The sequence below is a fragment of the Lepus europaeus genome, chromosome 2, assembly GCF_033115175.1.
Source record: "Lepus europaeus isolate LE1 chromosome 2, mLepTim1.pri, whole genome shotgun sequence".
NCBI lineage: Eukaryota > Metazoa > Chordata > Mammalia > Lagomorpha > Leporidae > Lepus > Lepus europaeus.
This window is the reverse complement of record NC_084828.1, coordinates 64270592-64294024: the sequence shown is the minus strand read 5'-3', so window position 1 is coordinate 64294024 and position 23433 is coordinate 64270592. Positions and strand designations below refer to the sequence as shown.

The window sequence follows — 23433 nt, the reverse complement described above, 5'->3', positions numbered from 1 at the left end:
TCACTCCTCAGAGCCTGCAACAGCCAGGGCTGAGCCAGGCGGAATCCAGGAGCCAAGAGTTTCAGCCAGGTCTACCACTTAGGCAGCAGAGGCCCAAACACTTGGGCCATCTTCCCCTGCTATTTCCAGGCCATTAGCAAGAGCTAAAATCAGAAATAGAGCATCTGAAACATGAACTAGTGCCCAAATGGGATGCTGGCATTGCAAGTGGCAACTTTACCCACTATGCCACATTGCTGACCCCCTTTTGCTGTTTAAGATGTGATTGCAGAACTGGCACAAATTTTTCTTCACAATTTCGCATATAGTTTTGTTCTTACTATATCTTAGCAATCTCCGAATGTGATTTTTTTTTCCCTCCTTAATAGGTAGTGAACTTTCACCTATCTACTTAAAAAAGAAGATTTTTATCACTTCTCTTTAGCATATCTTAGCTGCCACCATCACTGTTGGGTATAGGGGCTACTATTTTGTGAACTAAGTGTTGAACACAAGTGCCAGAATACTGTTAAAGTGTGGTAACCAAAGTGGCTAAATAAGAATTTATGGGTGGGCAGCATATGTACTTTGATTCATATCCCAAGTGAACAGAGTAGGATGTAAGATGGCACAAGATTTCATTATGTTACTCAGAATAGTGTGCAATTTAAAAGGAATGAACTGCTTGTCTCTAGAATTTTCTTTTTAATATTTTTGGCCAAGAGTTGAGCATAGGTAACTGAAACCATTGAAAGCAAAACTATGGAAAAGGGAGCACTTCTGCATATCCATTCTTGCTGCCAGATAGTGTTTATTTTTAACTGTTTCATAGTAAACAGAATAAGGAGATGGAAAGATAATTGATTTAGCATCAGTAAAAGACTAGTTAATCACTTATTGTGTAACTCTTGGTTTCTTTATCTATTTTCTTTATCTAACCTAAAACCCCAGAATCACTTCTAGCAAATCCTCTTTTTTTCTGCTGTGCTATTTATCAAAGTACCAATCCTGATTTTGTTCTAAATTCTAATGCACAGGTTCCTGCTCAAAGCTTGAGAAAACCACACAGTTTTATCTGGACTAAACCTTTTATTTTATTCTTAGTCACCTTTCTTTCCCATTTCCTACAATACCTCTTACAGCCATTTATTATTTCCTCTTGCCATTAATCACACAGATGATAAACTTTATCTTTGTTTCACATATAGAAAAATGAAGGAATCCCATCTAGTTGGATTCCTCCAATCTGCCTAAAGAAAAACTTACCTATGTTTTTACCAGTTCTTAGTTTTATCATGTTTCACTCATAAACATACCTTGCTGTTCTATGCATTAAGTCTCATTTTGTCCTATCTTCAGTTTCCCCTATTGATTACTTTCCACTTAAGTGATCGTTTCCTTTTATTTATAAGTATGCCCAACTTTCAACTTTTCCTTCAACTGTGTGCACTTCTACAATCCATGGTATCAGGGGCCTGCTTTATGGCACACCGAGTTAAGTGCTGCCTACAATGCTGGCATCCCATATGACTGCCAGTTCCACATCCTTGCCGATTCATCTGTAAAGGAAGTGGAAAATGCCCCAGTGATCCATGTGGGTGACCAGAGTGGAGTTCCAAGCTCCTGACTCCTGACTCCAGCCTCTTGCAGGAGGCCCCCACCCAGGGGACCATTGAGGCCACTTGGGAAGTGAACCAGCAGATGGAAGATCTCTTTCTCTCTCTCTTTCAAAACAGTAAATCTTTTTAAAAAAATCTGATCTCTGTTTGCATTCAAAATGATTATCGAAATTTTTATCAATGACCTCCTGATCTTTTCTTAACCTATTTTGTCAAATCGTTTCAACCAGTAAACAGAACCTCCAACTTGCTAGAGATGCCATTTCATATATAAACTGAGGTTTTTTCAATAGTATTTCCTCTGGAAATCTGGAATGCTTTCTCATTTATATGCTTTATGTCCTGTTTATTCTTTTTAAGACTCAAGTCCGGGAAGTCTCACCTGATTAGGGCCGTCATGCCTTGTCTAGACTTGTTACCCATCCTCTGTTCTAAAGCATCCATCATCCATCATAGTATTATATTTTATTTCACCTTATATTACTTACTTTTTTCCTGCCTCCATTTTTAGACCGTAAGCTTCCTAACAGGTTGTGATTTTCCCTAATCTAGAATGTACTCAAATAGAATATGAGTGGTACTGCTCTGGTGTGGGACCTCTTAGCGTTGTATAAAATGGTTACTGCCCCTTCTAAATCTATAAAGCCAGATTTAATGTGTGGCCATTTTAGATGCTATATGTAAATAAATGGTCATATGATTTATTAGCATATTTATTTGAACACAATCTTTTTTTTTTTTTAAAGCTATTGAGGTCCTGAAATTTCTCTGATTTATTTAATACCAGATGAGTCAATCTGTTTCAAATGAGAGGACCAATCTATATGTATCATAGCAGTAAGATATAGGTTCCAAGTTTTAAGTACTGATGGTCCCCAGCTTACAATGGTTTAAGTTATGGTTTTTCACTTTCCATTGGTGCAAAAACCATATGTATTCAATAGCAACTGTACTTTGAATTTTGAGTTTTAATTTTTACCCAGGCCAGAGATAGGTGGTATAATACCTCTCAACCACCACAGCTGCTGGTCAGCCATGAAGTCATGTGTAAACAGCTGATACTGTATAGTATACTGTACTGTTAAACTGGTGTTCAGTAGGTTAGGTGTATAAAATGCCTTTTCAACTTTGGTTGGATTGAGGACCACCTATTTAAACTTTATAAAGACTGTATTCTATATTAGAAGCCCAAATAGGAAAGTAGATGAAAGAAAATACTCTTAAATTTTGTGTTCACCTTGTAGATAAATTCTTTTTGCTGTATCAGTTTTTTTAAATTATTATTTAAGCATTACATGAGTGTTTTTCATATACTTTTAAACCTAGGTATGAACACTTTTCTTCATGTCTTAATCAAGTATTAAGTCTCCTTAATGGGAAGGATCCTGACTCTTCTTCAAAGGTAGGTAAAAGCATGACATTTTGTTTTAAACTGTAAAAATTATTATGTACAGAAAAATCTATGTGCATAACTCTCTGAATTTTTACAAATTTATACAGTCATGTAACCAGTATCCAAATCAGGAAGTAGAACATGACTGATGTAGAACCTTCCACATATTCCCTTTTAGTCAGTCCCTACCCTTACCTATCCCCTTACCTTTACCAAGTGTAACAACCATACTGACTGCTAATGACACTTTTTTTTCTGCCTTTGGATTTATTTGAATAAATCATATATATTTTGTGTCTAGGTACTTTTGGTCAATGGTATGTTGCAAGCTTAAGTTTCATTTCATATAGTTAGTCCTTTTTTGGATGGATTTTGGCTACTATGGAGAATCCTGTATTACCATGTTTGATGTGTCTTTTCGTGGGCTTGTGGACAGGCCTATCTTGGCTCTTTACCTAGAACTGAAATTGCCCTGTCACAGAGTTTACATATGTTCAGAAGACACTGTGAAACAGTTTTTCAAAGGAGTTGGTTATACCAGTGTATGAAGATTTTGTTATTCTTTTTTATTTTAGCCTTGTGATAGTTGCAGAGTAGTATTTTATTATGTTTTAGATTTGTATTTCATTAATAATCAGTAATATGTAATGTCTTTGCACATATTCATTAGTCATTTTCATATATTCTTTGTTTATGGACTTATTCATTTCTTGGTCATTTTTTAATTTGTCATTTGCCTTACTCATTTATATATACCACTCACATATACATAGTCCATTTTGGTATCTAGATATATTTTCTTCTTGTAAGTTGCTTTTTCACTCACTTAATGATGTCTTAATTTTCATGTAGCTTAGTTATCAATCCAACAGTATGATTAATGCTTTTTCAATCCCATTTAAGAACTCTTGGCCTACTAAAAAGTCAACAAATTGGACACTTAATGTTTCATCTAAAAGTTTCGTAGTATTCTAACTTCGGCTTATAGATCTATAACCAGTTAGAATGGATTCTTGTGTCTGGTGTGAAGTAGGGCTTGTATTCCAGGACAGATTTTATCTTACAGGTTTTGTTGATTGCTTGTTTTAAAGATTTATTTTTTTATTTGAAACAGTTACAGAGAACTTCTATTTGCTGATTTACTCCCCAGGTGGCTGCATTGGCCAGGGCTGCACCCGGCAGAAACCAGGAGCTTCATCCAGGTTTCCGGCATAGGTGGCAGGGGCCCAAACACCTGGGCTATCTTATGCTACTTTTCCCAGGCCATTAACAGGGAACTGGATTGGAAGTGGAGAGCAGCCAGTACACCAACTGGCACCCAAATGAGATGCAGGCATCAAAGGCAGCAGCTTTACTCGTTATGCCACAAGGCCAGCCCCTATCTTACAGGTTTTTATAGAAGACCATTAGAATGGGTTTGAGCTAATCATTTGTAAAGTTAATCCAGAAGATGGTAGAGGAGTTCAAATAGTACCATGTTTGTTGCACAACAATGTTTTCTGTTTGTTTACTGCTTGCCATTGTCCTCTGCAGTATTTTTTTCAGATGAACTACTTTGATAATACTCCCCCCCTGCCCCCAGAAACCTTTTATTTAAGGTGTACAAACTTCGTGTATTTCATAAATACAACTTTAGGAACTTAATGATTCTTCCTACCCTGTTGCAGTTGATTTCTCAACAATGTTGTAGTGGATTGTTTCTGAGAGGAGGAGCGTGGTGGGGGCAAGAGGCATGGAGTCACCACACAGACCCCAGGAGTTAGGTCTACCCGCCCTCCCTCCTGCATGCCCACCCTTCTATCTTCTCTCTCTCCTATTCCTATTCTTATTTTTCACTAAGATCTGTTTTCAAGTAACTTTGTACACGTAAGATTAACCCTATAGTAAGAGTTCAACAAATAACATGAAAAAAGAAAAAAAAAAGCTGTTCCTTAACAGTTGAGACAGAGACTGTTCAAAGTCATGACATCTCCAAGTGTCAATTTCACTTCTATAGATTACCTTTTAGGTGCTCTATTAGTTACCACAGATCAAGAAGAACATACAGTTTTTCTCCTTTTGAGACTCACTTATTTCACTAGAAGTACTCTGATAATATATACTATTTGTTTGAACCCCAGAATGTCCAAAATGCCTTTTTCCATGCAACCAAAAGCTAATATCTAAATAAAATCTAAATAAATCTTGACTGAATGACTAGGAATTTGTAATATAAGTGCCAATGAAGCTTTTTGGAATAAAAAGGCATACAAGAAAGGGAAAAAAATCTAATAATCTAATAAGATAGTGAAGTAGCAGGATATTTAGGAGTTCAGATAAGGCAAGGGAGTAGAAGCATTCCAGAAGTGTCAGAAAACCCAAAAGACAATGGGTAAGTTACAGTCATAAAAATACTTCATTATGATATATAGAAGTGGGGAAGCAGTGAAAGCCAAAACAGTGTTGGTTTGGGGAAAAAAAACTAGTTGAATTTTTTTTTCATATACAATATTGTACAAGCATGTTTGATTATAAGGCTAGTGTAACCTCAGAAACAAAACCTGACAAGTACACTATAAGAAATGAAAAGTAGGGTCAAGGGGCCTGCGCTGTGTTGCAGTGGGTTAATGCCCTGGCCTGAAGTGCCGACATCCCATATGGGCGCTCATCCTAGTCCTGGCTGCTCCTCTTCCAATCCAGCTCTCTGCTATGGCCTGAGAAAGCAGTGGAGGATGGCCCAAGTCCTTGAGCCCCTGCACCCATGTGGGAGACCTGGAGGAAGCTCCTGGCTCCTGGCTTCGGAACGGCACAGCTCTGACCATTGTGGGCATCTGGGGAGTGAACCAGCAGATGGAAGACCTCTCTCTCTGTCTCTACCTCTCTCTGTAACTCTTTCAAATAAATAAAATAAATCTTTAAACAAACAAACAAAAAAAAAGTAAAGTCAATATCTTATATGAACATAATTGTAAAAATTAAGTCAAGATATTATGAAATCAAATCCAATGATGTATAAAAACAGTCATGTCTCATTGCCAGATGAGGTTTATCCTAAGAATGCAAGGGTTGTTTACCGTTTGAGAATTAATTTCTCACATTAGTATAAAAGAGCAGAAAAACCAGATTGTCATCACATTAAAGGCAAAGTAAGCAGTTGATAAATTTTGTACCAATTCATGATAAAAATTGGCAAGCTAGGAGTAATCAGAAACTTCCTTTCTCTGATAGAGTAACTACCAAAAATCTGCATCATCTTTCTTTTTACCTCTCAAAGAAAAAAATTAGAAAAACAGGAGGAGAGTTCCCATCCTCTTGTTCACTCCACAAATGCCCACAATGGCTGAGGCTGGCCTAGGCAAAGCCAAGAGTTCAGGACACAGTACAGGTCTCAAATAAATTGAAGGTACCCAATTACTTGTGCCATTTCTGCTGCCTTCTAGGGTCTGTATTGGCAGGAAGCTGGAGTCAGGAGCCAGAACTGAGAATTGAACCCAGGAACTCAGATGTAGGATGTGGGGCAGTCTTACCTGCTGGGTCAATGCTTGTTCTCATCAGCATTCTTACTATCAAATTATTGGAAGTTTTCTTCTAAATTAGGAATAAGAAAAGAGTGTCTTTTACCACTAGTTGTGTTCAGCATAGTTTTGGTGGTCCTAACCAGCCCAATGAGGCAAAAGAAATGAATGACAAGTATGGGAATTAGAAATGAAGAAATAAAACCCAGTATTCCCATTACATTATTGTGATAATTAGATAAATCTATAGAAATAATTAAAACCAAATGAATTTATTTAGCAAATTGTTTATAAGGATAGATATGTATAAACATATCCTGGTAATACAGAAAATGAAAAAAATTAATTGATACTGTATACTGATATTTTAAAATATCAAAATCTTAGGGGACATGGCTGTCAGAACATATGCAAGGCTTCCACCCTGAAAACATTGAGAGAAATTTAAGATGTAAATAAGTACAAATATACTGACTTTATTGGTTGAAAGAGTTTCCAATGAAGTCAATCAAAACTCAACAGGTTTTAGTGTTTGTTTGTTTTTTATCAATGTTGGTATGTAGAAATTGAAAAGCTGATCACAGAATTTATTATGATATGCCAGTGTCCAAAAATAACCATGGCTATCCTGAAAAAGAACAATTAGAGCACTTACACTACCAAATATCATATAGTATACAGTTAGTATAAATTTACAATAGTATAAAACTATAATAATGAAGATAGTACAGTTTTGTCATGGGGATAGACAGCTAACCCAGTAGAACCCAGCACATATTATAGGGATGGCCATTTGGTATAGTGGTTAAGACCACCAAGGACACCTGCATCCTTGTTGGAGTACCTGGTTTCAAGTCCCAGCTCCACTCCTGACTCTAACTTCCTGAAAATGTATATCCTAGGAGACAGTAGATGATGGTTCATGTAGTTGGTATCCTGCCATCAGTATGGAAGTCCTGAGTAGGTTCCTGGTTCCTAGCTTTGACCTGGCCCAGTCTCAGCCATTATTGCAAGCATTAGCGAAGTGAGGAGATACATATTCTCTCTCTTTCTCTAAATAAACATACAAAAACAAAACAAAACAAAACAAAACCTTCCAAAGCAAATAGTATATAGTCTCCTGATTGATATAACAATCGGATCTTAAAAATATCATTTCAATAAGTGACACTGGGTCAGTCAAATATCCATATTGGAAAAAACTTAATCTTCACCCCTACCTCAACACCAAATTCAGAAATATCAGTATAAGACAAGCTGTAGGGGCCAGTGCTATGGTGCAGTGGGTCAAAGCCCCTGCCTACAGCACCCACATCCCCTATGAGCACCAGTTCAAGTCCTAGCTGCTCTACTTCCTATCCACCTATCTGCTAATGTACCTGGGAAAGCAGCAGAGGATGGTGCAAGTCCTTGGTCCCCTGCGCTCATGTGGGAGACCTACAGGAAGCTCCTGGTTCTGGCTTCCGATCAGTTCAGTTCTGGCTGTTGTGGCCATTTGGGGAGTGAACCAGTGGATGGAAGACACCTCTCTCTCTCTCTCTCTCTCTCTCTCTCTCTCTCTCTCTGTCTCTGTGTGTGTGTGTGTGTCTTCCTCTCTTTCTGTAACTCTCTTTCAAATAAATAAAATAATAAAATAAATCTTTTTTTTTTCCTTTTTTTTTTTTTTTTTTTATTAAACTTTTATTTAATGAATATAAATTTCCAAAGTACAGCCTATGGGTTACAATGGTCTCCCCCCTCCCACAACTTCCCTCCCGCCCGCCACCCTCCCCCCTCCCGCTCCCCCTCCCCTTCCATTCATGTAAAGATTCATTTTCAATTCTCTCTGTATACAGAAGACCAGTTTAGTATATATTAGGTAAAGATTTCAACTTTTTGCCCACACAGCAACATCAAGTGAAAAAACTACCATTGGACTACTAATTATAGCATTAAATAGCAATGTACAGCACATTAAAGACAGAGATCCTACATAATTTTTTTTTCAAATTAATTAATTTTCTATGCCATTTCCATTTTAACACCAGGTTGTTTTTTTTTTTTTTTCATTTCCAATTCTCTTTATATACAGAAGATCACTTCAGTATATAATTAGCAAAGACCTCATCAGTCTGCGCCCACACAGAAACGCCAAGTATAAAAATACCGTTTCAGTACCAGTCATAGCATCACTTGGCTTTAGACGACACATTAGGGACAGATCCCACATGGGGTGCAAGTACACAGTGACTCCCGTTGCTGATTTAACAATTTGACACTCCTGTTCATGGCGTCAGTAATCTCCCTAGGCTCTAGTCATGAGTTGCCAGGGCTATGGAAGCCTTTAGAGTTCGCCGACTTTGATCTTATTCCGATAGGGTCATAGTCAAAGTGGAGGTTCTCTCCTCCCTTCGGAGAAGGGTACTATAAGCAACAATGAACTGATCAGCTCCTGTCCTGACTTTAGATGTACAATGTAATACTTTATCCATTTTAGTATTTGTTGTTATTGTTGTTGTTCTAGTACTATTGGTTGAACTCAGTAATTAACACACAATTATTCTTAGGTGTTTAAATTTTAACTGAAAAGTGATCCCTGTTAAATCTAAGAGTGGAAAAAGAGAGGGAGGAGATGAACAATTTGGAACATGCTCAATCGGACTGGCCGCAAATGGTGGAGTTAGAAACGTGCCAGGGGATTCCAACACAATTCCATCAAGATGGCATGTACCAATGCCATCGCACTAGTCCAAGTGACCAATTTCAGCTCACAATTGATAGCTCTGATAGGTCTAAGACTCAAAGAGATCACACAAACAAGACAAGTATCTGCTAATACTAACTGATAGAATCAAAAAGGGAGAGAAAGATCCAACATGGGAAGTGGGATACACAGCAGACTCATAGGATGGCAGATGTCCTAAACAACACTCTGGCCTCAGAATCAGCCCTCAAGGCATTCAGATCTGGCTGAAGAGCCCATGAGAGTATAGCAGGCATGGAAAGCCAAGATATCATGGAAAAAAAAAAAAAAAAAAGACCTAAATGAATGATCTCTGTGAGTGAGATCCCAGTGGAAAGAACGGGGCCATCAAATAAAATAAATCTTTTAAAAAATAAAAAGAGAAACTGTAGATACAAATGTAAAGGGTGAGCTAAGTGTGATGATGTTGCAGTGTACAAACATAGTAAGGTTTTGAGGAGGAGTGGGGAAGTCAGGCCCTGCTAAAATCATTTAGTCTGGCCCTACCAAGGCAACCTTAGGTGGGACTTGAAATTCAGTTAATCTGTATAACAGGCTAATTTTTTAAGTTGATAACTTTGTGTGACCCTTGAAGTGTATTATAAAAATCCAGAGGGCTCTTGGCAGAAAACAGGTTGACTATTCCTGTAGACTTTGGGGTGCCACTTCTTTATCTTATTCTACAGTATGCTTTACAGCGGTTGTTGAATCTTAGAATTATAGCAAGTATTCTTAATTTTATTTTATTAATTTTTTGTTACTTTAAATGAGAAAACATGTTTGTGTTTAAAATTAAGAACTATAGAAGGAATATCCATTAGTTGAACTTACCCTTACCTCTGTGAGTCTCACATTCATGCCTATCATAGGTAAGCACTATTAACAAATTTCTCTGTAACCTTCTGGAAAGTAGTCAACACATTTGAAAAAATAAAACTGGAAGAAAACTTGGAAACTACTTTTAATTTTTGTCTTAGAGTATATTTTTTAAAATATATGGCATTTTCAGCTTCATCATATGCTTGCTTTGTATATTGAAGTTTAAGTTGACATTTAATGAAGACTTTATATTGCACAGGTTTTAGAATTACTTCTTGCCTTCTGTTCAGTGACTCAGCTTCGCCATGTGCTCACTCAGATGATGTTTGAACAGTCACCATCTGGCAACTCCATTCTGGGAAGCCGGTCTAAATGTTTAGAACCTAACGTGGCTTTACTTCGTTGGTTAAGCCAACCTTTGGATGGATCAGATACCTGTTCTGTTTTAGCATTGGAATTGTTCAAGGAAATATTTGAGGTAATAGACTGGTTAACAAATGTTTGCTTTCATGACTCTCCATTAATTTGTTTTCAAAAAGATTCATAGTAAGCTTCCAAGTATTGATGCATTTTGTTGAAACTTTTCATTTATTAATAATAGTCAAATTAGATTCCTTATCACTTATTGAATTTTCTGACAGTCACATCTGTTAATATTTTACTTATTTCACTAAAGAGCTTATAAATACTCATTTCTATATAAGTAAAGGTATTGGGAAGATTCTTATGATTTGTTATTGTATACTTGGAATAGTCACACATTGTCTTTCCATCTCAATAGTTGCTGTCTACTCCCTTTATTAGCTTTTGAGTACATTAATATATTTATATTGTATTCAAAAATTGAATGGAGTGGCAACTACTAGCCAGTGTGCCTAGGCACTTAGAATACAGACCAAAGTTTTTACTTTCTTATAAGTTCTATCAGGGCAGTTTACCATTCCCTGCTGTTTTCCCTGTCTTCATGTTCATTCAGCCTACCCCAGTGTCCTTCCAAGTATTTCCCCTCATTACTGGATCCTATGCACAAATATATGCGTAATGATTAAGTATGAGGATACTTGAACAAGTTCAAGGAAATTGCATATTATGTCTTTGCATGTACAACCTAAGCAATAGTGTTGTTCAAGTTAGCCCATTGAATTCTTTCTGTCAGATTAGTAAGCTTGTGTCTTTATGTACCAAAATAAACTTACCTTCCAATTCCATTTTTATACAAACTTTTTGAAGTATCTTTAGATATGCATTAAAAGTTATGCACGAATTATTTTATCTTGGTCTTGACTGTTAATGATCTTATTTTACATCAGTTTATGTGATTCTTAACGGAAATTATTTGTGGTTGGGGACTATTAAAACAAATATCATTTAATGTTCTTACATATTGAAGATTTAGGATTTTTTAAAGTAAATACTTTTGAGTTTAGAATATTTTTTAAATCACATCCATTAAAAATGTAGTTTGTAAAAACTTACTTTTGAGAAAAAACCATCATATCTCTCAAAACTGATTAAAAATATGAATTTTAAATAATTTTTAGTAAGAGACTTGAACCAATAAAGTACTAAAGTAAATATAAGAAATTTAAAGAATGTGTTAAACTTAATGATGACAATGTCTACATTTTGTCTTTCATCTTGTTTTTAATTGTTCATGATGGTTGATTCTCCAGGATGTCATAGACTCTGCTAACTGTTCCTTGGCTGACCATTTTGTGACCCTTCTGCTGCCAACAATTCTTGATCAGCTTCAGTTCACAGAACAAAATCTAGATGAGGCCTTAATAAGAAAAAAATGTGAAAGGATGGTCAAGGCCATTGAAGTTTTATTAAATATCCTTTACTATCATAAACATGAAGACTATAAAAACTTTTTTCCCATGATCATGCTTACTGCATTTTGTCTTTATTTATAATTCTTTTTACTTTTCATGCTCATGTATTCAGAATTGTTGAACTACCATTTAAACTATAGAGAAAAAAATCTTAACTTTTTCAAAATTGCCTTTATTTTTCTTGTTTTTCTGTGTAAAACTTTAAGTTGAAGCACATTTTAAGAAATATGTTTTAAACCTGGGTTGAACAGTTTTATCACAGTTTGAGATCTGGAGGTATGTTCTAAAATGATTGGTCCTTACTCCTTGTTACCCTTTTTCATTTGTTTGTTTTAAAGATTTATTTATTTATTTAGAGTTAGGGAGAAAGGGAGAGGCAGAGAGATCCTGCATTTTCTGATTTACAAAATGTGAAAGTCAGAAGCCAGGAGCTTCTAGGTCTCCCACATGAGTGTCAGGGCCCAAGCACTTCGAATATCTTCTGTTGCTATTCCCAGACCATTAGCAGGGACCTGGATTGGAAGTAGAGCAGCTGGAACACAGGTGCCAATATGGGATACTAGTATTGCAGGTGGCAGCTTTACCTGTTAGGCTGTAATTCTGGTGCCGCCTTTTGCTTTTGATGCCAATTGCTGTCCATGGATAATTATTTGTGTTGTTCTTTGGGAAAGTGTATATTAGATAAAGAAGTACTGATATAATTATTGAGATTTTTGTCGGATTTTTTTTTTTGTGGTGCATGCCATTTAAAAATGAAAGCTTTCATAAATGTATGCATTTGTATACTACCTAGGTGATTCTAACATGCAGCCAAAGCTGAGAATCACTGCTATTGAGACTGTTATTTACTTTGCTTGACCTTAAAGATAGTTGTAACTAATTTAGTGAGGTCTTGTCTCATTGAATAATAGAGAAATTAATTTATGGTTTATAAAATATGAGAAAATAACATTCCTTAATTCAGCAGTTATTGAACTGTTATTATACCTGTTAACAGAAAAAATGAACATTCAGTGGAAAAACATTCATTTTTGTTTTACATTAGAATGAGGAATGTTTAGGACAGTCCAACTCTTGGCACCTACCAGTCATTTACATGTTTTGACCTCTGGTTTTCTAATGTACCATTGAGCTAGTATAAAAGTAATAATACTGGATTGCAGTGATAAGCCAATTTTTATGAAGTTATCTTGAATGTTACAAATTATTATACAAAGTATTTGGAAAATTTTTTGTTTGTGTATCTTAACAAAACCTAACCTCTTTGTGGAGATGATACTCTGAAAATGCATATTGCAAAAATTCTGACTACCATCAAGTGTACCACTTTGATAGAACAACAGTTTACATATGGCAAGATTGATTTGGGGTTTGGAACAAAGGTTGCAGATTCTGAATTATGGTGAGTATATGAAATCAAAAAGACATAATGGTCAAAGGCAGTAAAAATTAAAAAATGTGATTTTCATCTTGGAGAGATTATGCATGGATATGTTCTCTTAACTCAAGGTATAGCAAAGAATTGACAAATATTTTAAAAATGAAAAATTGTAATTTAATTTTTCACAGATTGCTTCTGAAATAAAGTATTAACAGTTGTGATTTGTCAGTGTTTAGGTTTATTTTGTCTTCTATTTTTGAAAGAAAAATCCTACCTGCTGATTCACTTCCTAAATGCTGAAGCCTGAAGCCAAGAATTCAACTAGGGTTTCCCACATAGGCAGTAGTATCCTAAGTATTTGTGCCATCATCTGCTGCCTCCGAGGGTGTGCCTTAGCAGGAAACTGTATCAGAAGTGAAGGAGCTAGCCCTGGAACAAGTCTCTCTGATGTGGAATGTTCCAAGCTGAATGCCCACTCCATGTTTTAATTTACTGTGATTATCTAAGAGTGCTGAACAAACCTCTTCTAGAGCTGCTTTAATTAAATTTTTTTGTCCTTTTAATTTTACATTTTTAAATGAAAAGAATGGCAAAACATATATATGGTTGTTTTTTTTTTTTTTTTTAAGATTTATTTTATTTATTTGAAAGAGTTACAGAGAGAGGTAGAGACAGAGAGAAAGGTCTTCCATCCCCTGGTTCACTCCCCAAATGTCCACAACGGCCGGAGCTGCGCCAATCTGAAGCCAGGAGCTTCTTCTGGATCTCCCACGTGGGTGCAGGGGCGTAAGGAGTCAGGCCATCTTCTACTGCTATCCCAGGCCATAGCAGAGATCTGGATGGGCAGAGGAGCAGCTGGGACTAGAACCAGCGGCCATATGGGATGCTGGCGCTTCAGGCCAGGTCTTTAACCTGCTGCGCCACAGCAATGGCCCCCATGGGTATATTTTTATTACAAAGAAATCAGCCACTGCAGAAGATTTCTTAATAACAAAGCCCATTTTTCTTTCTTAACATGCTAGTGATTATAGTAAAGGTAGATTTGTTGCTGGAAGTAACAAATAATTCTTTTGTGCCTCTCTTATTAACAAAGTCCATCAAATAAATCTTAATTGAAAACCTACTGAGTGCTAGCCCGTGATTATGTCCACTATTCTGCTGCTCGAGAACAAGGAATATCTCTTCTGTGTATCCCTTTATAGTTACAAGTAGAGAACATGGCCTTGTAATCTTTCCCTACGTTTTTGGTATTCCACATTGCCTAAAGTTACCCTTTATCTTTCAGTGACAAAGCTAAGAATTGAATGAGTCATGTTTCAAGACCACTAAAGTGAAGCAGAAAGTTGAAGAATGTTGATATTTAAGAGTAGGGGAAAAATTACTGAGAATTAGACTGTTGGTACCAGTTCTCTTTGTGTCTTAAATTATGAGTATATTGATCTCTATGATATTTTTATTTCACAGTGAAATAACACTTAGGTGTTATTGAGTTTTAATAAACAAAGGTTGTTGTTTTTTATTCTCTTTAGAAAAATGAACAAAAACTCTAAGAAATTTTTTAAGCTACCTAATTTAAATCTGATTTTTTTTTTAAGTAAACTTGCTGCTGATGTAATTTTGAAAACTCTTGATTTGATGAACAAACTTAAACAGTTGGTTCCTGGTATGGAAGTAAGCTTCTATAAAATCCTTCAGGTGAGTTTAAATTCTTTAAACACTGAAGTTTATTTATGCATAAGTGCTTTCTGATACATATTTCTGTTTTAATATTTTTAACCTTGAGAAGATGTTTCTCTTAGAATTGGCCATCATAATAAAGTTTAAGGTTGTTGATTGTCTTTAGTATTATAGTAGTCTTAATGGATGGTTATTTTATGTAGTTTCTCAGGAACTGAACATAATTACTTTTGATTCTAAGGCTTCTCCATTGTAATATTTGTAGTACCTGAATAAGAGTTCTAGATGTCAAAATACAAAAATTATAACTAATATAATTTAAAGATGTAATTTTCTTCTATTTGTTATTTTAGAATCAGGTAATGTACATATGTTCCCATGAGCTGAGCAAAGGAGGTTGACTTTATAGACAGAAAAGGACTAAAGAAAGCAGAAATGAAATTAAAATAATAGGCTGTTTTAGTTACTTTGCTTAAAGGGTTAAAACAGAGGGGACTTCCTTACTACAGGGACTCAGGTTGACTGAAATCATTTCTTTTGTTTTCATTTCTTAATTTTAAAGTTCAGTTTGATTATGTGACACTTAACCCAAGTGATTGCATTCTGCTTTGGTCAGGCTTGCTGGGGCCCAGTGCGGATGGCTAATGCAAAACAATGGCCTCTCAAACATTTTGTTTTACAATGTCTACCCTGATATCTACAACACCTGGCTTATAACATCTGAGGAGATGTTTTTCATAGTAGATAAGGCTTACAGTTCTAATATAAAATATTGACATGAAGGACCTACAGTTCAGGTACTTAAGTGTGTTTTGTTTTGTTTTGTTTTGTTTTTTGACAGGCAGAGTTAGACAGTGAGAGAGACAGAGACAGAGAGAAAGGTCTTCCTTTCCGTTGGTTCACCCCCCCAAATGGCCGCTATGGTCAGCACGTTGCGGCCAGTGTGCTGCGCTAGAAGCCAGGTGCTTCCTCCTGGTCTCCCATGTGGGTGCAGGGCCCAAGCACTTGGGCCATCCTCCACTGCCTTCCTGGGCCACAGCAGAGAGCTAGACTGGAAGAGGAGCAACCGGGACGGACAGAATCCGGCACCCCAACAGAACTAGAACCCAGGGTGCTGGCGCCGCAGGCAGAGGATTAGACAAGTGACCGCCGTGCTGGCCAAGTGTGTTGTTACAATCATTAGATCTGGTTTGAATTTATTTGAATTTTCCTTTTTATTTTAGGACATTCGTTAATTTGAAAATTAGTCATTTTTAGTTGTTCTTTTAAATGATGACAAAAAAAAGTACAATAGAATACATCAATTATAGATATCCTAAATTCATGAAGACATTTATGGCATCATTTTCATAGACACAATTGAAAGCATTCAAAACCTTTTCAAGATTTTTTTAGGCTGCTCACATTGATCCATGACAGTGTAAACATCTGTAACAAGGTAAAACATCTCATCAATTCATTGAAACACCACGTAGAAACAATGTAAATTTAGCCTAAAATTATTTTATGATTTAGTTCTGGTTACTCACCTTGCTCCAAAAGATCCAATGTTGTTTATTCTTTCTGCTTCTTACTTTCTGATTTCTGATTTGTTTAGGATTCACGTTTGATCACTCCTTTGGCTTTTGCTTTAACATCTGATAATAGAGAACAAGTACAGTCTGGCTTGAGAATATTGTTGGAAGCTGCTCCACTGCCAGATTTTCCTGCTTTAGTGTGAGTTGTAATTGTTTGCAGTGTATCTCTCATGCTGTTGGAATATCCTGCTGTGTTTCTTTAGTAATGCTGAGATAGAGTAGCTAATTAAATCGAAGATTTTTATTGTAAATCAGTTCTTTTTCAAATGATTAAAAAAATTTTTTTTAGTTTCTATAACTGAAAAGACCAGATGTATACTCATTCAGAGAAAAGTTGGATCCAGGTATGTTAAATAGGTACTATCCTCCTTGGTCTCTTTGCATCTTTTTTTAATGTAGCATGTTCTGGACACCTTTTTTTTTTTTTTTTTTTTTTTTAATTTGAGAAGCAGAGTTACAGACAGAGAGAGGGTGAAACACAAAGAGAGGACTTCTGTCTGCTGGTTCACTCCCCAAATGGCTGCAATGGCCAGAGCTGGGCCATTCTGGAGCCAGGAGCTTCATCCGGGTCTTCCACGTGGATACAGGGTTACAAGCAGTTGGGCCATCTTCCCCTGCTGTCCCGGGCCATTAGCAGGCAGCTGGATTGTAAGAAGAGCAGCCAGGACTCAAACCAGATCCCATAAGGGGTGCCAGCACCACAGGCAGAAGTTTAACCTACTATGCCACAGTGCCAGCCGCAGACTCTGGACACTCTTAAGCTTACATCTTACCAATTTAGTTCCTCCATTGAAAAATCATTTCCTCCACAGTTGTTTCACTGAAAAGTCTAAGCATTAATGTCATTGACCAGGTTTGGGCCATAAGTTTCCAATACTAACGGTAAGCCAATGGTTGACAAAATACCAACTAACGGTATGCTTTAATGAGGTTTTAGAACTAAGTGGTTTATATAAATGAATTTGTAAAAATAGTTTGAATAATTTAAAGCAATTGGTAAATAATTAAGACATTTCCTACATTTCAAGGGTTAGCAAATAGTCTAGTGGATAGGCACCTATTCTGTAAATAGTTTTATTGAAACAAAGCCACACCTCTTGCTTTTCCATCATTTGTACTTTCTATGGCTACTTCCATGCTGTAATTGCATGAATGGATAATGTTATAACAGGGACCATGTAGATCCTCAATTCTAAAATACAAAGGTACTTCAAAATTTGCAGGGAAAATGGGATTTAAAAATAAGTTTATTTTGATGCAGAAACTTTTTGAAATCTCTACACATGAGTCTTAAAATGTCATGGAAAATACATATTCTGAAAAAACTGCATGGATTTCAACATTTGTTGCCAAAATAATCTTATCTTTTGAAATTGCTTGCAGAGCAGCAGAATTAAGTATCCTTATATGTATCATCTTGTCCTGGAAGAAAGTTTGCTAACCTTTGCTTTATGCTATTAACTGAGTTAATCTAATGTTTCAAAATTAATAATTTAGATGGTCCTAAATCAATAAAGAAATATAGAATATAATACATAGAGATCACATATTCAAAACTGACTTTACTTTATAATGCTTTTTAGTAGACAAATAGGAACCTTCTCAAGTTACAGGGAAGTAGTAGTCTGTGAATTAAACTGCTGCATTTTATGATGGTTTGCTTCAATTATTTTAATCTAACATGAGCCAAAACCCAAAAGCCTCAGAGGGGAAAGCTGTAGCCTTACTGAATGTATCTGTTCCTCATCTTCTGCCTACGTTCAGGAGGTTTTCCTACCGTTTTCAATTTGACCCTCTGTGTCTTACTTCTGTTATGGATAAATTTTTCTTCAGGCACCCTATTAGATGTCCACTTATAATTTCTATCTTATGCTTCTATTTCACATAATCTAGGAAATTTAATAAGATGAATGAATTTATGATGGATGGTTGGGTGAGTTGGATTTTTTTTGTGGAATGCTTGTTTCTTTTATTTATTTTAAAGATTTATTTCTTTATTTGAAAGAGTTACAGAGAAGGAATGGCAGAGAGAGAGAGGTCTTCCTTCCACTGGTTTATTCTCAGTTGGCAGCAATGGTTGGAGCTGCACTGATCCGAAGCCTGGAACCAGAAGCTTCCTCTGGGTCTCCCATGAGGGTTCAGGGGCCCAAGGACTTGGGCCATCTTCTACTTTCCCAGGCCATAGCAGAGAGCTGGATTGGAAGTGAAGCAGCCGGGACTCGGGACTCGAACTGGCCCCCATATGGGATGCCAGCACTGCAGGCAGTGGCTTTACCCGCTATGCCACAGCGCTGGCCCCTTGTATTTTATCTTTTACTTAGACACTTAATAAACTGTGATGAAGGCTTATTATGACTGAATGCCATACTGTCTTGACATTAGATATTGCAGTGTATTAGGCAGAGTGCCTCCTGTCATGACTTTTGCACTCTAGTTGGGAGATAAGAAAAATAAGTTTCCTACTGTATATATTCTGTGTGGAAGAGGGGTGGTTAATATTAGTGTTATACTAGGGCTTTAGTGAAGGTCTGTTTGAAGAGGTGAATTAGAACCTGGTCTTGGTGGTAAGAATTCAGACCTGTGCAGATCTGATAGGAAGTGTATAACAGTTTTTATAAAGGAACTGAGGCAACAACAAGATAGTCTAGTTTTTAAAGGGTCATAATGTAAATCAGTTTGGTAAGAACACACTAAATGTGAAAGGGAAAGTGGAAGAAGACATAGCTAAACACCAGGTAGTGTCACCCATACTCTCCTGTGGATGTTCAGTTTAGCAGTTAAGATACTGGTTAGCATGCCCATGACCCAAGTCAAGAGTTCCTGGGTTTGATACCTGACTTTGGTTCCTAACATCACTTTACTGCTAATGCAGACTCCAGGAGGCAGTGATGGTGGCTTGAGTGGTTGGTCAAGTAAATAAAAAATTAGCCAGTTATATAGATTAACTGAATTCCAATCCCAGCTAAGGTTGCCCTGATAGGGCCAGGCCAAATGATTTTGTAGGCTGCATAACAGGGCCTGACTTTCCCCACTCCTGCTTAAAGCCTTACTGTGTTTGCCCACTGCAACATCATCACACTTAGCTCACCTGCTGCACCCTTTCCTTTGCATGTAAGTTGTGCCTTTTCCTATTATATCTCACATCACCCTACTAAAATTAGGTAGTAAGGCAAAATCTTCCTTATTTCATGAATAAAAAAAAATCATTATCATCATCCAAAACAAAAACAAAAAAAAAAAAACCACGCTGTTATCTCTTTGCCTATCTACTTTTTAAACATTTTAAGTCTGTTTATTGTAAAAGGTGTAAGACTGGGATTTCTGTTTTAAACAATTTGATAGCATCCAATCTGAATAGAATTCAGCCCAGTAATATTAACTGTAACCAATAATAAACAACCTTTGATTTATTCTTTTAAATATAGAAAGTAGTACTTGTTTTTATCTGTTTTCTCAAAATTTATTACTGAATAGGTAATATAATCATATTGTTCCAAAATCAAATGCTGAACTAGCTACACTCCTTGAAGATAAGCAATGTTACTGACTTATTTTAATAACAAGCAAATTTTTTTTTGAAAATTGCTATGACCAATATCTATTATTTTATAGTTAATACAAATAATTCACACTCACAAATCAGTTCTGCAGTGTTTCCAAACAAATGGTGGAGTTGTAAAGAATAGGAAGTTGAGGTGCTATAATTATGGTGCAACATGTTAAGCCACTGCCTACGATGCCAACATCCCCAGATAGTCTCCAATTCAACTCCTGGCTAATGCACTTGTGAAAGCAGTGGAAGATGACCCAAATGCTTGGGCCCCAGCATCCACATGGGGAGACCAACAGAGTTCCAGGCTCCTGGCTTCACTGGCCCAGCACCAGTGAATCAGCAGATGAAGATCTTTCTCTGTATCTCCCTCTCTAATTCTGCCTTTCAAGTAAATAAATAAACATTTCTTTTTAAAAAAAAAAAAGAGTAGAAAAAGAGGGTCCTCTGGAAGATTTAGGATATTTCACCAAAACACATTTCATCATGGTTCCCCAAAAGGTTATTTTTAAGACTATTTAAAAACTTCTATTTGCCCAAAAAGATCCATTCTAAAAGATTCCCTAATTCTACTTCAACTCTCTCCTTGACTCCATTTTTATGTAATTATTTCTTTTTCTTTTTGACTGCCACTCAGACTTGGAGAAAGTATAGCAGCAAATAATGCTTATAGACAACAAGAAACAGAACATGTACCCAGAAGAATGCCTTTGCAGTCATTCAATCACAGTCTTCCAGCATCAGTAAAGTGTGTAACTCCTCCCGTTTTAAAAGAAAGTGTTCCTGGTCTGAACATTGAAGAATTAATAGAAAAACTTCAGTCTGGAGTGGTGGTGAGTGAGAATAGCAATTATAACTAGATTGGGACTGTTATGTACCAGCTGAATGTCAGCTCTGATTATAGTATGTTAACAACTTTAGATGCTAACTTGATCATTGAAACCTTTTAATAAAAAGATAACAATATTCTGGAGAGTTTAGAAAGAAAAGAAGAAACAACAGTCAGAGAATTCTAACATTTTAACAGTTATTCAATCCCTAGTCCTCTTCCCACCCAGCTTAAGAAATATTTTTAAAGTATTGCAAGCATACCAAATCTTAGTCAGATATGCTTCTGCAGTAGCCAGATTAATGAAATATTTTTGGTCCAAATGATAAAGCATTTTTTATTTTAATTTCCTTATAAAGTTTAAGTGATTTGGTTTCACAATATTTATTTTATCATTTTGTAAAGTGTTTAAGTATTCTGATTTTTCACTCTATTAAAACCTAGGTAAAGGATCAAATCAATGATGTGAGAATATCAGACATAATGGATGTATATGAAATGAAACTGTCCACATTAGCTGTGAGTACAAGTGTATTTTAATGACAACCTATCATAGATGCTTTCATAAAGCAAGGAAAATTAATGGTGTGTTTTTTTTCTTATAGTCCAAAGAAAGCAGGCTACAAGATCTTTTGGAAGCAAAAGCTCTAGCCCTTGCACAAGCTGATAGATTAATTGCTCAGTACCGTTGTCAAAGAACTCAAGCTGAGACAGAGGTGTGTACAATATAAAGACCAACTGATTAGAAGACAAATTAATAAATGAATTAAAATGTACAAAATGTTAGTTGCATATTTTTTACCTTAATTGAAAAATTTTTCCTCAGCATTTGACATGAGGATTCCTACCATCTTGTAATTCTGTTTTAATTTTGATTACATCATTATCTCTTTTTTTTCCTTCTTAATATGCTTTTCCTGTATCATTTATAGTCTACCGTTAAGCATTGGGGCTTCCCAGGGTTATATTCCAAGCTCTTTTCATTTATTTCTATGTTCTGTGGTTTCAACCACGGCAAAATTTGCATGTTCCCAATTTTATATGTTGAGCTTAGATCGTTTTCCTGAGCCCTAAACACCTCCTGTTTGGCTCTATTTAAATATAAAGCAGATACTTCAAACTCAGCCTCTTTGGTAATGAAATAATCGCTGTTCTTGTTTTAGAAACTTGTTTTTGTGTATCATTGTACTGTCTTAAAAATTTTCCTAGGGCCAGTGCTGTGGCTCAATAGATTAAACTGCCATCTGCGGTGCCGGCATCCCAAATGGGCACTGGTGTAAGTCTCGGCTCCTCCATTTCTGATCCAGCTCTCTGCTAATGTGCCTGGGAAGGCAACAGGAAATGGCCCAAGTGCTTGGGCCCCTTCACCTACATGGGAGACCCGGATGAAGCCCCTGGCTTCTGGCTTCATCCTGGCCCAGTTCTAACCATTGCAGCTATTTTGGGGAGTGAACCAGTAGATTGAAGCTCACTCTCTCCCTCTCTCTTTCTCTCTTTCTCTCTGTAATTCTGACTTTCAAATAAATAAATAAATCTCTTTAAAAACAATTTCCAAATGAGAAACCTGAAAATCACACAGTTTATCTCCTGTGATTATTTGCCAAGTTTAGTTGATTGTACCTTCTAAATATTACTGTGCTCTGCCTTGTCTCTGTTTCTGCCACTATTTGCTATGGAACATCCGTTTTCTTTTTCATGGGACTCATAGCAGAACCTATAATTAGTCTTCCTGCATTTAGTCTGATGCCCTCTTCTTTACTACCCTCTACGCTACAGCCAGAGTCACTTGTCTTTCGTATTTAGTTCTTCCCTCTCTCACCTGCAGTGATCTCTGGTGCAGTAATATTAAACTGCCCATCCAGTGCTGAGTATTATTCATAGGCGCTGCCATCAGTTTCCAGAATATCATTAAAATTCCTTAGTTTGGAATACTAGGATTCTAACTCAATCCATATCTGACATTTCTGCACGAGTTTTGTTGTCAACCACTTTAAATTATTTGGCATTTTCTGAGGCTTCCCAGACTCTTGTATTTTCCTGTCTTGGTACCTTTCCCTCTCTTTGTTTGCCTAACTCTGCATAATACCACAGATTTTAAATACCGCCAATTGCCAGAAACCTAATACAGTCTTCTTCCCGCTTGTGTTTGGCAATCCTTCCTCGATATCTCCACCTTTATAACATTTCTTATACCATGTGAAAATCATATTACCTTCCACTCCACCTGTGATACCTCCAAGCCCTAGCACACACTTGGCACATGGTGCTAGGTATGTTTGGCAATGTGATATATATATATATATATATATATATATATATATATATATATACACACACACACACACACACACACCTAATGTGCACTTCATAGGTGAGAATATAGTGCAGTAATATGAATTCCCAGCAAATACAAATGGAATTTACACAACTTGTAGTTGTCCAACTTTTGAATTAAGATATAATCAATGGCAAAATATCTTTTAAGTCTTTTTGGAATAAAGGTATTCTACAAAATATAAAGGAATATAACCAGGTTTCTTTATGCTATTTTTATGTTA

At 36.3% G+C, this 23433-nt stretch overlaps 1 protein-coding gene across 2 annotated transcripts in view; it reads left to right on the top strand.

The window, feature by feature from the left end:
- CIP2A (cellular inhibitor of PP2A) overlaps positions 1 to 23433 on the top strand; it is a 49690-nt gene that overhangs the window by 13593 nt on the left and 12664 nt on the right. For both annotated transcript variants that reach the window (XM_062207838.1, XM_062207845.1), the window contains 9 exons: positions 2925 to 3000; positions 10286 to 10504; positions 11700 to 11859; positions 13122 to 13263; positions 14838 to 14937; positions 16517 to 16635; positions 20684 to 20879; positions 21320 to 21394; positions 21481 to 21591. In XM_062207838.1, coding sequence (XP_062063822.1) covers positions 2925 to 3000; positions 10286 to 10504; positions 11700 to 11859; positions 13122 to 13263; positions 14838 to 14937; positions 16517 to 16635; positions 20684 to 20879; positions 21320 to 21394; positions 21481 to 21591 — 1198 coding nt within the window. The remainder of the gene's footprint in view (positions 1 to 2924; positions 3001 to 10285; positions 10505 to 11699; positions 11860 to 13121; positions 13264 to 14837; positions 14938 to 16516; positions 16636 to 20683; positions 20880 to 21319; positions 21395 to 21480; positions 21592 to 23433) is intronic.